General features: G+C 42.8%; 1 protein-coding gene across 1 annotated transcript in view; it reads right to left on the reverse strand.

Moving 5' to 3' along the window:
• Nucleotides 1-266: 266 nt before the first annotated feature.
• ULK2 (unc-51 like autophagy activating kinase 2) overlaps nucleotides 267-15,017 on the reverse strand; it is a 69,688-nt gene continuing 54,937 nt past the window's right edge. The window contains exons 18-27 of the mRNA XM_041000213.1: nucleotides 12,942-13,228; nucleotides 12,452-12,639; nucleotides 12,013-12,116; nucleotides 9,713-9,862; nucleotides 8,285-8,490; nucleotides 6,459-6,637; nucleotides 5,619-5,737; nucleotides 5,128-5,285; nucleotides 2,999-3,134; nucleotides 267-614 (exon numbers count right to left, since the gene is read on the reverse strand). Coding sequence (XP_040856147.1) covers nucleotides 556-614; nucleotides 2,999-3,134; nucleotides 5,128-5,285; nucleotides 5,619-5,737; nucleotides 6,459-6,637; nucleotides 8,285-8,490; nucleotides 9,713-9,862; nucleotides 12,013-12,116; nucleotides 12,452-12,639; nucleotides 12,942-13,228 — 1,586 coding nt within the window. The 3' untranslated portion in view covers nucleotides 267-555. The remainder of the gene's footprint in view (nucleotides 615-2,998; nucleotides 3,135-5,127; nucleotides 5,286-5,618; nucleotides 5,738-6,458; nucleotides 6,638-8,284; nucleotides 8,491-9,712; nucleotides 9,863-12,012; nucleotides 12,117-12,451; nucleotides 12,640-12,941; nucleotides 13,229-15,017) is intronic.

A 15,017-nucleotide genomic window follows, 5' to 3' on the forward strand; every position in this document is an offset into this window, starting at 1 on the left:
GAATTTCCTCAAGAGTCATCTTTCATTTCTTCTTAAGCTATTTCTTCCTGAGCTGTCTGAGGATGCATGCTCAGATTTTGAGAAACTTATTCCCAAATATCCAACTGCCTAGATGGGATGTAGTTTTATTATTACTATTATTATTATTATTTACTTGGTACCTCAGCAAACACATGGAATTTCACACACTGCTCTGATGAACTGAGTGGGGAGTCACTCAGTCTGTTTCATTTGTAATTATCCTTAAGAATAACTGTACTGGTAGGTCTAGTTCTACGGTACATTTATTTACCAAGTTCAAACTGGGAGCCAAGTGGAATATTCTTGCTTCTGCTTTTACAAAGAAAAAGGGAAGGGGTGACTTCTCCGATAAGGCAGGTTTTCTACAAATACGTAGTTTTTGGATTGCTTTTCCTTTTTGAAATCATTGCTCATTCTTTGGTAGTCACCAGTTCAGAAACCACAGCTTCCTGGGTGTGGGGTGGCAGGACATGCCTCACTCCCAACGGATCGTTTCATGTCCCCACGGTCGGTTCTCAGATTGGCTGCTGCTGTTCACACAGTCGCGGTACTATAACAGAGTGCTGACAATCTTCTTTCAATACTAGATTTATCTGGAAATAAAATATTTAAAGTGAAGTTCAGAAGAAAAAAAAATTCAGAACCAACCAAGGGGCCCAGTGGTTAAAGTCTTTGCCTTGTATGTGTCGAGACACCATATGAGCACCTGTTCATACCCCGGCAGCTACACTTCCCATCCAGCTCCCTGCTTGTGGCCTGGGAAAGCAGTCGAGGATGGCCCAAAGCCTTGGGACCCTGCACCTGCCCGTGTGGGAGACCCAGAAGAGGTTTTTGGCTCATGGCTTCGAGATCAGTGCAGCTCCGGCTGTTTGGTGAGTGAACCAGCGGATGGAAGATCTTCCTATCTCTCTTCCTCTCTGTATATCTGACTTTCCAATAAAAATAAATAAATCTTAAAAAAGAAAAAAAAAAATCTCACAATCACTCTACTCTGTTTTCTGTTCTTTGCCCCAAAGTTAACAGTTCTGAATGTTTTTGTCTGTCTTGTAACAATCTGATATAATTTCTACCTTAGAACAGCAGATTGCTGAAATTTACATAAATGCATCATACAAAGAACATTCAGCTTTTAAGAGTTAGCTTGCCACAACTGCAAATAATTTTAAAACTGCCATTCAGGGCCCGGCGCAGTGGTGCAAGTGGTTAATGTCCTCGCCTTGCACGCCCGGGATCCCATATGGGCGCAGGTTCTATCCCGGCAGCCCTGCTTCCCTTCCAGCTCCCTGCCTGTGGCACGGGAAAGCAGTCGAGGACGGCCCAAAGCCTTGGGACCCTGCACCTGCATGGGAGACCCGGAAGAGTCTCCTGGCTTTGGATCGGCATAGCATCGGCCGTTGCGCTCACTTGGGGAGTGAATCATCGGACGGAAGATCTTCCTCTCTGTCTCTCCTCTCTGTATATCCGCCTTTCCAATGAAAAAATAATAATAAAAATAAATCCTTAAAAAAAAACCTGCCATTCAAAATGTAGCACAACTATGTACCCTCCAAAGTCTATTAATAGGAAGCTGGAATTGGGAGCTGGAACTCAAACCAGGTACTCAGATAAAGAATGCAAGTGTCTTAATAATTAGGTAAAGTACCAGCCTGAGCTTACATCTGGTAACTAACAACATTTGGAGCTTAGCACCACGGTCCAGCTATGTTAAGCTGCCTTTTGGGATGCCCACGTTCCAAACTAGAGTGGGCAGTTCAAGCACTGGCTATCCCACTTCCTATCTGGTTTTCTGCTAATGTGCCTGGAAAGGCAGCAGGAGGCAGCCCAGGTACTTGGGCCCCTGATACCACTGTGGGGAACCCAGATGAAGCTCCTGGCTGCTAACTTGGCCGAGATCTGGCTGTTGCAGGTACTTGGGGGAAGTGAACCACCAGCTCACTCTCTCTTTTTGTCTCTCACTTTGCCTTTCAAATAAATGCACTTTTTAAAAATAAGTTACTATCTCATCCCAATACCCACTGTGCTTAAAATCTGTACCACACAGAATCTTCAATCACTGAAAAGCTCATCTTATTTTTATTTATTTGAAAGGTATGTCTGAGATAATAGAAAACAGATCTTCTATCCACTGGGTCAAACACGTAAATGCCCACACAGGGCTGGGCCAGGCCAAAACCAGGAGCCAGGGAACTCTGTTTCCCACCTGGACAGCGGGCTCCATCATCTGCTGCATTCCAGGCGTGCATCAGTAGGACTCCGGAGCAGAGGCAGAGGCTCCCTGATGTCGGATGCAGCTGCCCCAAGAAGTGACTTCCCAAGCTGCACTACAATGCTGATCTCAACTGCGCTTAAGTATAACATCCAAGTTCCTCTTCTTATTAAATATGTCTATTTACATATGTTAATTACAGTAAATGCATTAATATACATATATAGCTTAAGTTCATTGAAAAATGGAATTAAAGGCATGATTTTATTCTGGTATAAATATTTTGCTCAGTGCAATAAATGTTGTTCCAAAAAAATTTTTTAAATGCATATTATAAACACTAAGCATAGATTTCCAAAAAAGTATCTACCCTAAAATAAACTCACACTTCCAATTTCATTTTTCATCAACTTTCTAAAGTATCTTTAATATTTTAATGTAAAATAACATACTAGTATTTCTGACTTACATTAATGTAAATATATGAGTATGTTAAAATAGTTAATTTCTATTTCTATATTAGAGATATGTATATGTACTTAAATAAAATTATATAGTAGAAATAACCTGTATTTTCTCTAACCTTCCTAACCACTCTGTAAGACAGGGACTGTCGGCTCCATCAACCAGAATTTGAGACCTCTGAAAAGTTTAGTGATTGGCCCAGGACTGGAAATCCAAAATGCAAACTAAGGCAGTGTGATTCCATTCCAAGCTACCACTCCTGAAGGTGACAGACAAACTTCAACCTACCAGCGAACATCAACTCACATTTATGTACGTTTTCAATATCTGCGGGATCCTGGAGAATCTTGGTGAGGCCTTCCAACAGAAGGGCTGCCTTGTGATAGCGATACACAATATCTTCAGTCTGCTGAAACATCTCATCCAGCGCGGCAGACTGAACCTGGAACGAGGCAGCAAAGACAAAAAGAGTCTCAGATTTTCCACAAAAATACAGATTCACTTGGGCAGTGTAGCCCTAAGTGAAATATATCTAAAATGAACACACATGATGAAACAATCTGCTCAACTACATAAAGCTTATACCATTTTAAAACAAAGAAATAAAATTTACATGATTCCAGGACTCAGAGATGTATACTGACATCTAAAAACTACATTTTTATGGGGTAATACGTAATACTTCTATAAATGTATACACTATGTAACATGCAGTTGGGAACTGGAACTAGTTCCATTGGTTCCCCAGTGACTGCACTATATAGAGTTTATTTAACATTCACTTTTACGTTAGGGTAATGTGGCAATCCATTAAAGTGGACTTTTGCTTATAATAACATGATTAGGTGATGTTAAAGTCATTTATCAGCTTTTTCTAGTCAAAGAATTTTGGAGTGCAGTTCTTCGGACCTTTCTGGATGCTTACTGAGCACTACGAAGTGCCAGGTACTGGGCCTGCAAAAGATAGCTCACTGTCTGGAAGGAGACAGGGACCTGCAAACACTTCACTGGAATTCCACGGAACCTGTACTACTGCAGGAGGACCAGGGTGGTACAGTGCACGCAGGAGGCGCCTCTACCCTAGATCATGGGAGCAGGTGGTGGGGAAAGCCCATCCTGGATCGCGTGTAGAGCTAGTGATGAGAGGAGCAGGAGGGAGCTGGACGGCAGGGAGGGAAGTAGCGGCTTTCTGAATCGAGGGCACAGTCATGGTGTTCGCAGGGCTCTGTATTCTCATTTTCTCTTGAATCACTAAATTCCAGGACTCTCAGGAATGCAGCTCTCTGGCTTACTTGTTAAGACGTTGTTCCTCTCTGAAAAACTAAGCTAGCGCCATTTACCATAAAGTCTATATAATGGGTACAGAAAACCGAGGCTATTGAAAGAAAAGGGAAACTGAATAAACCAAAGGGCTGACACCTCTAAGCTTGGCTAAGCAGCCACAGTGAAAGGAGGAACTTAATGAAATCACATGGCTTGTATTATCAGAAAAGGCTTATTACAGAAGAATTGCATTTTCTTTTAAGAGGATATTTTTCCTGGCACAAAACTGAAAAAAAAATTATCATATGAAGTCTTAACTCAGTATAGATTAATGCATATTATTTATGCCAACAGTATAGAACAACATGGTGTATTTTGGTCTCGATGTTTGTTTTTCACAGTTTTATATGACTAACGGTTTTCAAACCAAGGCTAGAATAGCAGCATGATTCAAAGTGCTAAATCAGTGAGAAGTGATCATACGAACTCTTTTTTAAACAAGTTTTTATTTATTTATTTATTTTTATTGCAAAGTCAGATATACAGAGAGAAGGAGAGATAGAGAGAAAGATCTTCCCTCCAATGATTCACTCCCCAAGTGAGCTCAATGGTCAGTTCTGCACTGATCCAAAGCCATGAGCCAGGAGCCTCTTCCGGGTCTCCCACATGGGTGCAGGGTCCTAAAGCCTTGGGCTGTCCTCAACTGCTTTCCCAGGTTACAGGCAGGGAGCTGGATGGGAAGTGAAGCTGCCGGGATTAGAACCAATGCCCATATGGGATCCCGGACTTTAGCCGCTAGGCCACTGTGCCGGGCCCTCATATGAACTTTGGTAGATTGGGTTGATAAAGAGGTATTTTTTCTAACAGTTTCATCACATCATATTTTCTTGAAAATTACAAAATACAAAAAATAGATCCAGCCAACACTTTTAGATGCCAACTATAAAATGATCAGGCTCTGTCCAGTGTTAGCAACGTTTAATAACAAAAGGCATAGTAATGATTTTACCAAAGGTGGTAACCAGAGTAATAAATTACGCTATTAGTAAAATGTTGATTAATACTCCTCAGAAATCACAACACTTAGCCTTTAAGCGGGACAGGGCATAAACTCTTTTTGAAGAGACACTTCACGGTAGTCTAAGGGTGGAGCCAGTCTTGAAGAGGGTTACCATCTCCACAGCGCAGTTATAGATGAGCTTCTCTGCGGTCACGCTGTTGATCTCATCAATAAATCTCTGCTTGTCCGAGAAGAAGCGATTCAGCTTTTCCGTAAGCTTCTTACACATGGTGATGCAGAATTTATAGCGCTCGTTCAGATTCTTGACAACTGAAGAAAAGCAGAGATGGAACTGGCTTTAATTTTTCTCCAAAGACAAGCTCACAGTAACGTATACCTTTCCTGAGGATATAAGGAACATAACACTAAATGACCTATGGGGAAAGAAGAGACTGACCACGGCATCCTATACTGTCTTGCAGTAGGAAAGACTGAGAACACTTCTGTCTTTACATTGATTACATGGCTTAAAGTAAAAACAAACAAACAAACAAACAAAAACCATGACAGCATCTTTCCCAGTTAAGAATGCTGAACAAGGTGTCCCATCTGGGACAGGGCAACTCAGGCCCAGGCGCCACACACTGCAGTCTGCTGCCATACCTTGTTTCACAGCTGTGGATGGGCTCAGTTTACCGGACTTGATCTGGGCTTTGGCAAGATGCAGGGAAGCCGCAAGCAGCTGTGCAGCTTTCATGTATAACACCAACTGCTCCACGCGCCTGGACTCAGGAGACAGGAGCAGAGCGTTACCTTTGAACCACCGACCACATGCAGTGACCAACACATTAGCACACCACTTAAAGGTCTTTCTCAAGCATATCCTCCTGCTTGACTGACTGATTTTAGTTGAATGGAAGCGGAAGAGGGGGAGGAAGAAAAGAGAGGGAGGTACATCATCTGGTTGTTTACTCCCCAAACGCTCACAGGACTAGCCCAGGCTGAAATAAGTCGGATCTCCAGTGTGAATGGCAGGGACCCAGGTACTTGAGGCATCACCTCAAGTCATCACGATATCAGAAAGCCGGACTCAGGAGTGGGCCAGGACTCAAACCCAGGCATTCTGACATGCGATGCGGTCATTCGGAGGAGTATCTTAACTGTTATGCCAAATATCTGCCCTCTCCTTGATTGTCTTGAGTGCAAATAATTCCTGAAAGAAGGCTTGGCATGAAAAAAATATGTGTACACTTTGAACACACTGGATTCCCTCGAATAAAACAAGCTCCTTCCACTGTATCATTTACAAGGAAAGGGGAATGGTAAAGCTGCACAACCTTAGCTGTTGGCACACACACTGAGGTTGTGTATCATGAGCAATTCAGAGTCCCTTGGAGTTTCTAGTACCAAGACCCAATTTTCAGTGGATGATAATGCCTGTATCTGAGACCAAAGTTTACAGAATGCACCAAGGACCTAGAAACGCACAGCAGGGGCACCTACCCCCAGTCCTTGCTCAGCTGGCTGATCTGGTCCACGACAACGCTCTCCTGGATCTGGTACAAGGACACGGCAGATGTGCACAGCTCGGGATTGTCCCCTCGCAGGGCCGTCAGGTCCAGCACACACTCAGTGAACATCAGCATCGTGTTCAGATGGCGTAAGGTATCTGTGTGCTCCCGCTGCGGCAGAGTCAACGAGGCACAGATAACTTCAGGTTACGAACAGCTCAAGACTCACTTAGGTACATAAACCCGGGCTGCCGTTAATGCTTTTCTACACTTATGAGTATCAGAATGAACAAGAGACTGATATTTTTATAGAGTTCAGAAAATTGGTAAGGAAAACACAGAAGAAGCTAGCTGTGGCTGTGGGCAGGGCCTTGTGTGCGTGTATCAGAGCCCCCATACGGGTAAGCTCCAAAGGGAGGTTACTGCACTTTCGTCAGAAGAAAATACAAACTGAACACACTCACCAATATGGGTAACACAAAAACAGGACAGAACAGTTGTGAAGACTGCAAGCATACTTCACATACTAAATCACACTTCTTTATGATTCAGAGGACTGTACTAGTTTCTTTTCATTTAGAAAATGCCTTTCTCAATGTCTGATGGCTTTTCAGTAGCAGGGTCTTGTAATAGCAAAGTTCTAAATTTGTGGCTTTTTTTTTTTTGCATGAATAGAGAAGCACAGGCAGCTATAATGGTATCAGAAGGAGTGTTCCTGGAACCTGAGGCTTCTGAAAATAACACTGCCTTGAGATCTATTATAAGCATATTTTGGAATTGACACTGTGTTGAGATTTAATCACAAATGTATTTTAAAATCTTAACTAAGATTCAACGTTTCTTGCTCTCCTTTCGTTCTGAAGAGTCACTTTCCTAGACACAGCTAAAGTTAACACCGGCTCAAGTGTCTTTGTCTCTGACGGTACAATGGGCTGTACCTTCAATGCACCAGAACACATATTAGAAAATAATTTTTATCTTGTTTGATGGAGAGGGAAAAATAGAACTGTTCTTTTTGTTTGTTGGTTTTACAATTTTAGATCATTAGATTATTACTAAATTACAAAACCACTATTCTTGTAATTTTTGCAAATTTGATGTGAAATATTTATTCTTATTTATTTTAAATTAAAGCAGCAGCAGTCTGGAAAAGGTATTCTTTACTCAACTGACTCAGCTGACAATTTTAATTAAACTCAGGCTACCTTAGTGGTGTACTCCGCACTGAGAGAGCTTTCTTCATTCAGTGGTGTTTCTGAGTTCAAACAGAATTACACACTATACTTTGAAATCTTTAGACAGACTTCCGTTCTGGACTTGTGTCCAGCACACTCAGAAGCACAACGTATCTCTCCCAGGAGAACAGTCTCCAGCGGGCTGCTGCTCATCTACAAACACCAGCCTTCAATCAGCTTAGAAGGCGTTACCTAGCAGTCTCAATCACTGAGCCGGCATCAGTTTATCAATTCTGTAAGCCTAGACTGAAGTTATATAATTGTTTTTAATCTGGGAAGAAAAACCTACTTTGAGAATGTAATGCTATCATTATAGGACAAATACTACTATTTTAAGATCCGAAGGAGTAAACAAAAGTGAACAAAATTCACACAAATTATATGTGTCCCTCCGGTAAGCCTTGTCATGGGTGAGTGTCGCTGGCAACACGATTCTGAGGATATATCACCCATGTTTTCCAAACAGAATAGAAAAAGTCAGGTAGAGAAGAGCATGAGTTCAGGACGACTGCACGGACTGTCAGACGTCATCATCAGACCGTTCACACATCGCATTCACATGCCACTGCAGCCTCTCCTCTACCTCCATCAGGGTCTCCTCCGGCAGTTCAGGGGCTTCAAAGGTGACGAGCCCCTCTAGGCTAGGGGGTGAAGCACCGTAAGGCACGTATCTCAGGCTGGGAGCTGCCTCTGCTCCCGGAGGGGAAGAGCCCAAGGGCCCAGGCGGGGAGCCCACACACACGCGGCCACTTGCGGAGCACAAGGAGCCTCCCGAGCTGCTGGACCCCACTGCAAGGAAGCACAGGACACAAGGCCCCGCGCCCAGAGTTAGGTCCCAGAGAAAGGGCTGGCACGCCCACAGCTACTCTTACGAACTCAACAAAACCTATTGAAGCAAGAGAGGAAATGTTAAAAGATGTCACCCAGCCCCTATCCTGTTTGAGCTTTTAGTTCTCCATGTTCACTCTTATTCCTTGTCTAGATGTATATTTCACAGACATCATCATAGCTAGTTTATTATGCTTTACACAAATATATACCATAAACATTTCCCCTTGTTTACAATTAGAAAGCTCAACAGATGCTTAGCCGTTCACTGACTTTATAAATGGAGTCACTTTACGTGTTTCTGATTTTGTCACACTACAGACGACAGTACAGTGAAACATACAGTGTTCCTTCTTTTAAATTGAAATAGTCCCAAGTGGAACTACATACAGGAACTGCTACATTAACTTGTAAAACAGACGTAAGCACACAGGTCCCACTCACCTCAACATCAAGTATGATACTTTAAAAAATGTTGGAGTGTTAACTGTTGAAACTTTAGATGATAACTTAGTATTGAAGATTTTTAGTAATCTCAAAAATAATACTTCAGTTTACTCTTCCTCTCTCATCTACTTCTAGTTGTGACTAGTACTTTATTCTGAGAAAAAGAACTTACATAAGGTCCAATATACAGATTATATCTAACTGCTAATTTCAAGTCCAATCTAAGTGCATTTATCTTAATTTTTTCATATTTATAAGCACTCAGTACAATATAAACTTGGAAACAGCTTTATCTGATTGTCTATATGCAGTTCAAAGACTGAAGTCCCAAAGATCTAACATGTACATAAGAAAATGAAACCCTGAATTTCTAAAAAACAAAACAAAAACAAATAACCTATCATTTTCAAATAATTTATTAGGCCTATAAAAATAAGCCCTCAATGTATAACCTAAATGATAGCTATGTATGCTGCTTCTTTATGGAGAAATCACACTTATATTATTTTTAATTTATAAGCACATATTTACACTGCATATTATTTTATTTAAATAGCACAGCATGTACCTTATGAAGGTTTTTATTTACTTCTTACGTCTTTAAGGTTAGCCCCATTTCTACAGAAACTGAAGCCCAGAGAAGCCAAATGACACGTCTGCTACGGCATCAAGCCACTCTTTGAGCACCGCACTCCACACACCAGACAGAGGTTCCCACAGCACCAACGCGCCTCACCTGAGGTGGTTCTTGTTCGGAGGACCATGTGGGTACAAGCAGGGGCCGTGGCACTGTGCGGAGGAGACCCCACAGTGAAGAGCACAGCCTTAGAACTTGCTGCCACTCCTGCGGGAGGTGCCAGGACAACACCACAGGCTCCTGCGGGAGCTGCAATCAAACAGGGACAGCACGCCGTTAGCACCTTGAGAGTGCTCATCCCCGAGGGCAGGGCCGCGCAGGGAAACTACACTAGGTACACTAGGAGGTTGTTGTTTTAACACAAAGCATTTCTCTCTCAAAATCAGAAAATCTAGTATTACATTTCCATTACAGACATTTTGGAGTAATCTCTTCACAGCTGTATGAATCTTCATCACAAAGTTGTGTTACTTTTGAATATTTTCAAAATATCTAACCTGCAAGTCATATACATTGAGGACAATTTGAAAAGTAGAAACTAAGAACTGGGAATAAAAGCTGTAGAAAGACGCTGACACACGGGCCTTAGAGTCACACCCCCCATCTGTCAGGACAGAAGGGAAATGGGACAAAGTGTTGGACAGTGTGCTAAGCTTTGGTTACAGGAAAGGCAGGTGAAGAATCTCCTATTCCCTGAACCAAGCAAAATCAATGAGACCTATTCAGAGCTTTTCCACACTCAGGCATCTGAGAAGCGTTGCATTTCCAGAACCACAGAATGGAAGCAGGAGGCAACCTAAAGCAAACCATAAATTTTAAAAATAACTACTTCTACAAAGGAATAGATACTACTGGAAATAGTAAAAAAAAAAAAAACCTACTGAAAAATTATCTTTCTGTTCGTTTTATCAATAACTTGGTGCAACTGAAATGAACAATGAAGGAGTCCTAAAAATTCTCTAGAGAGCACAAAAACTTAAAAAAATAATTAAAGGAATTTATTGCTACAGAAGATATATAAAATAATATTATCTCTATGTTATGTATTCAAGATTTTATTTTAGCAATTACGAAGTTATTTAAGTATGTTTAAGGGAATATTTTAAGATATACTGACACCAGCTTCTTTTAACCTAAGATTTTAAGCTTTTCCCATTAACAACATTCTTAATTTCCAGAAACTGCATCTCCATAATTAGAAAGCAAAATTTGTAAATTCGAATAACACGTGAAAGACAAAAATGAAGAAAGGACCAAGGATCAAGGATGCATTCTCATGCCTAAATGCTGCAATCCACTCACCCGGCCTTAAACGCCCATGCAGAACTAGTCAGCTTCACAAGGTTTAAAAATAAACACACGTTATGGTCAGCCAGGAATGCCATCTTCAAACACTGTCCTAACTCCCAGTGAGTTCGGGGGACAAAGTATATCAAAGAATGACTTATGCCCTGAGCCACGATGTCTCTCCAGGAGGAAGAGGACCTCTCTGTCTGCACTGCCAGCACCACAGCAGTGTGAAGAGGCTTTTCCTTGGTAGTGGGCAAGGCAGAAAACAGAAAATTTTAAAGTTGTCCCCCCAAGGAAACTATCTGAAAAACGTGTCCAGTCTTCACACCTAAGGGAGCTGTCCAAATGATGAAGATGCTGGCAGTAAGTGAGTAAAAGCAGGCTGGCAGACCCAAGACAGAAACAAGGTCAACAACATGCCACCTGCAAGTATATCAGAGAGACAGTCGGGAAGAACCTTCCTGTGGGCCAAGCCAGGCTTGGAGACTGTCCTCAGAGATCACTCCTACAAAGGGGTCAAGTTAGCTCAACTTGAAGCAAACTGCACAACACACCATCCAACTGGCAAGGAAGTGAGGCTAAGAGCTGGGTGTGATACCAACAGAGACAGACAGCTTCAAAGAACAGACTCAGAGTTGCCCTGAAACTACTGTCACACCAGGGTGACCACCCAGGTAACCACGGTTTCATTTTCTTGAGGAATGGCAAATGCCAAAAAACTTTACTGAAATAGTTCACCAAGACAAAACAAAAATTTTTTAAATCTTTTAACTGCTTGGGTGAGGGGAGATTTACATCTAGAACTATGTAAAATGTCTAATTTTCAACTGAATCATTCTAATATATGCAGATTAACAGTGAAGTAAAATAGGTGTCCAGGGACTTGGACCGTCCTGTGCTGCTTTCCCACGCAGGAGGAGGGAAAGTGCAACAGCTGGGACTTGCAGTGGAGCTCAGATGGGCCGTGGATTAACTACTGTATAACACATTAGCCCTACATTTGAGCTATTATAAGTTACTAAGTATATGGTAATTTGACACCACAAGAATAAGAAAGCAATGCCTAAAAGAAGTATCTACCTAAAAAGAAATTCGATTTATTTTCTTACCTATATCCATTGGTCGTTCTGTATTTAAACTGTCTGTGCTGCTCTGATATCCGCCTAACGGTGTCTTTCCTTGTTGATCTGATAATTTCCCAGCGCTGACAGATCTAGAAAGAATGATCAATAGTGGAAAAGTACACGTTTTAAAAATACAGAAGGGTTAATGAGCAGTTAGAACAAGGAAACAAAAACTCAGATACCAAATAATTTATGGAAGACACAAACTTCCACAGCCAACACAGTAGACAAAAACAGAATATTCAAGAAGTTCAGGAAGAACTAATGTATACAATACATACTCATAATTATATAATATAAACTAGCTACTAAACTAATGTGACATGACAGCTGTTTTATTTATGTATTATTTATGACAAAATTGATTTATTTTGCTATTATAGTTCTCGTGTTTAAAGCAGGAGAGAAGAAAATAGTCTTTTACCTGCCAAACACAGCCTTGCTCTGCTGTTCAGGTCGCTGCCTCTCACTTCCTTGCACTAAAAGGCAGTGGGAGCATTCCCGTGGGTCACTCCCTTCTTTGGACTGCCCTTCGGTAGGCCCATGACGAGTCACCAAGGCTAACAAGTTGGAAGACGCTTGCGTTTTAGGGATTTTGAAAGGAGCTGTGGTCTAAAGAAACAGACAGGCTGGTTAACATGATGATGCAGCGTGCGCAGCAATCAGGACTCAGACCTGGATGCCAATACCGGCTCTTCCATTTACAACCGGTGTGATCTCAGAGAGCTCATTTCAGCTCCCCAAGCGTCCGTTTCCTTTTCTGAGGATTAAATGGGATCACACAGAGAAAGTATCTGGCAAGTACTGACATAGCCTAGCACAGAGGCAGTGCTCCCTGAATTATGCTGTTCTTGTCATGAACCCTCTCATAAATATTCTATCAGTTAATGAGCAGAAGAGTTTAATAAACACACCTTAGTAGGAGAGCCAATGATTGTTGGCAAAGGTGTTTTAAAGAACCAATCAGAACTCCGTGGGGATGATCCCATGTGCTTGGTGGGAGAGGTTCCAAGGCTGCCAGGCCGACTGGGCTGAGGTGAGTAGCTGTACCCAGCTCCGGAGTGGGATGGGCACACCGGGTCAGAGTGCTGCTTTCTGAGTTTCTGTTTGTTCTGATAGATGTCGGTAAGAGTGGGTGCGCTCTGCAGTCTTGCACCCAGGAAGAGAGGCTGTGGAGACTGGGCCGGTGGCACTGGAGAGCCTACCAAGAAAATACAACAATATTATGGTACTGCAGTATTAATCAGTGTGAAGAAACACAAGGCAAAGCTGAAAATTAACAAGACAACTGTTAGATGAGAATTTTGATGAATGTCTTGTTTTTCATGAGATATTCTAAAAATTGTTTGGATGGCATTATATCTTCTTGCATCATTTGCAAAGCAATGTGACTAGTTGTCCTAGGAGACAGAATTCAGTGATGGGCAGATGACCTGCTTTTTAAAATATTTTGTTTATTAAATTTTACATTTTAGTTGCAAGGTAGAGAGAAGAGCATCCACTAGTTTACTCTGCAAATGTCCCTGACAGCCAGCCAGAGCTGGGTCAGGCCAAAGTCAGGAGCCAGGTTCTTGGTGCATGTGTCCCACATGGGTGACAGGACCAAAGGAACTGAGCCATCACCCGCTGCCTGCAGGGTGTGCTTTAGTAGAAATCTGGGTCAGAAGTGCAGGAACTAAGATTTGAGCTAAGCTTTCTAATACAGGCTGTGGGTAACAAGTGTCAAACCCACTCTGCCAAATGTCCACCCCACGTTTGCTTTCATTGACAGCTGACAAATAACTCAGGTTAATTCTAGGTCAGTTAGTACCAAAGGAAACTCTACGATAATCAATAGTTTACATGAATGGAACAACAAAGGTCTGCACTGAATGAGATGATCTGTATTTTTTACAAGAATGTATCTTGAGTATATCAGTGTAATTATTCTCTTTTCTTACCTAAGAACTAAAAGAAAAATGTCAAACTAATCCACAATAATGCAAAATAAAAATTAATATACTAACAAAAGAGGTAGGCTTTGCTGCGGTGCCTAGGCATCCTTGGGAAGAGGGTGGGGGTGTTGGGGGCTCAGGCTGGGGGCCAGGAGAGCAGAGTGGGCCTGGGAACTCCCAGGTGTGTTAGCATCCTAAGCGCGTGGGTACGGGGGGAGAGATGTAAAAGCCTGAGGCTGGCATGCTGTGCCAGTGGACAGGGCTTCTGGACTCACTGACATGCTTGAGTCGTAGCGTCTCAAGACAGCACATGTGTTGGAAGACTGGCTCTGAGATCCTGGGTGGGTGGACAAGGTGCCAGGCCAGCATGCCATCCAGCCACCACCAGGCTGGTGAACACATGCACTCCCAGGGGCAGGACTGTGGATTGATCAGGGAAGGGTGCATGGCATGTGTAGGAGAGGACAGCTGAAGAATATTGCAAGTGAGGAATGACTCCTAGGGGACTTTTGCCAACAAGGTTACTCTACTTGCAGGTAAGCAAGAGGGCTGAGCCAAGGGGTTTGGAGGAGGGAAGTCGGAAGACCCTTCTGGGTCAGACTGATGCACCTGCCCATGTGGGAGACCTGAGCTGGGTTAGTTGGCATCGACCATCATGACCACCACCCACTGGCACACACCAAAGTTAGGTTTGGGGACCTACCCGGCAGGGCCAGATCACAGTACCTGCCAGTGAGTGTCGTTAACAGGAGACAGGTAGTGTTAGGCTGGGCCATGACACTAACCAGCACAAGAGAGAACCAGATCTGGGGGCAAATTCTGTGGGGGGATATGTGGGCTCACCCCTATAGAACTACAATATCTGCTGGTTTGCTCAAGAGCTGAGGTGGGTGGTGGGCTGAGCTAGGCATGACCATGGAACCTCCTGATACTCATGGGTACTGGGGTTGTTAACAGGCGGGGTTGGTCCGGGCTGCAGCACCTGTAGGCACACCCAGGAACAGGATGTGGGACAGACCAGACCACAACACTCACCAGCGCGTGCACACACACACA

Source organism: Ochotona curzoniae, unplaced genomic scaffold (assembly GCF_017591425.1).
Source record: "Ochotona curzoniae isolate NIBS_2020 unplaced genomic scaffold, NIBS_Ocur_1.0 scaffold_2453, whole genome shotgun sequence".
NCBI classification, from domain to species: domain Eukaryota; kingdom Metazoa; phylum Chordata; class Mammalia; order Lagomorpha; family Ochotonidae; genus Ochotona; species Ochotona curzoniae.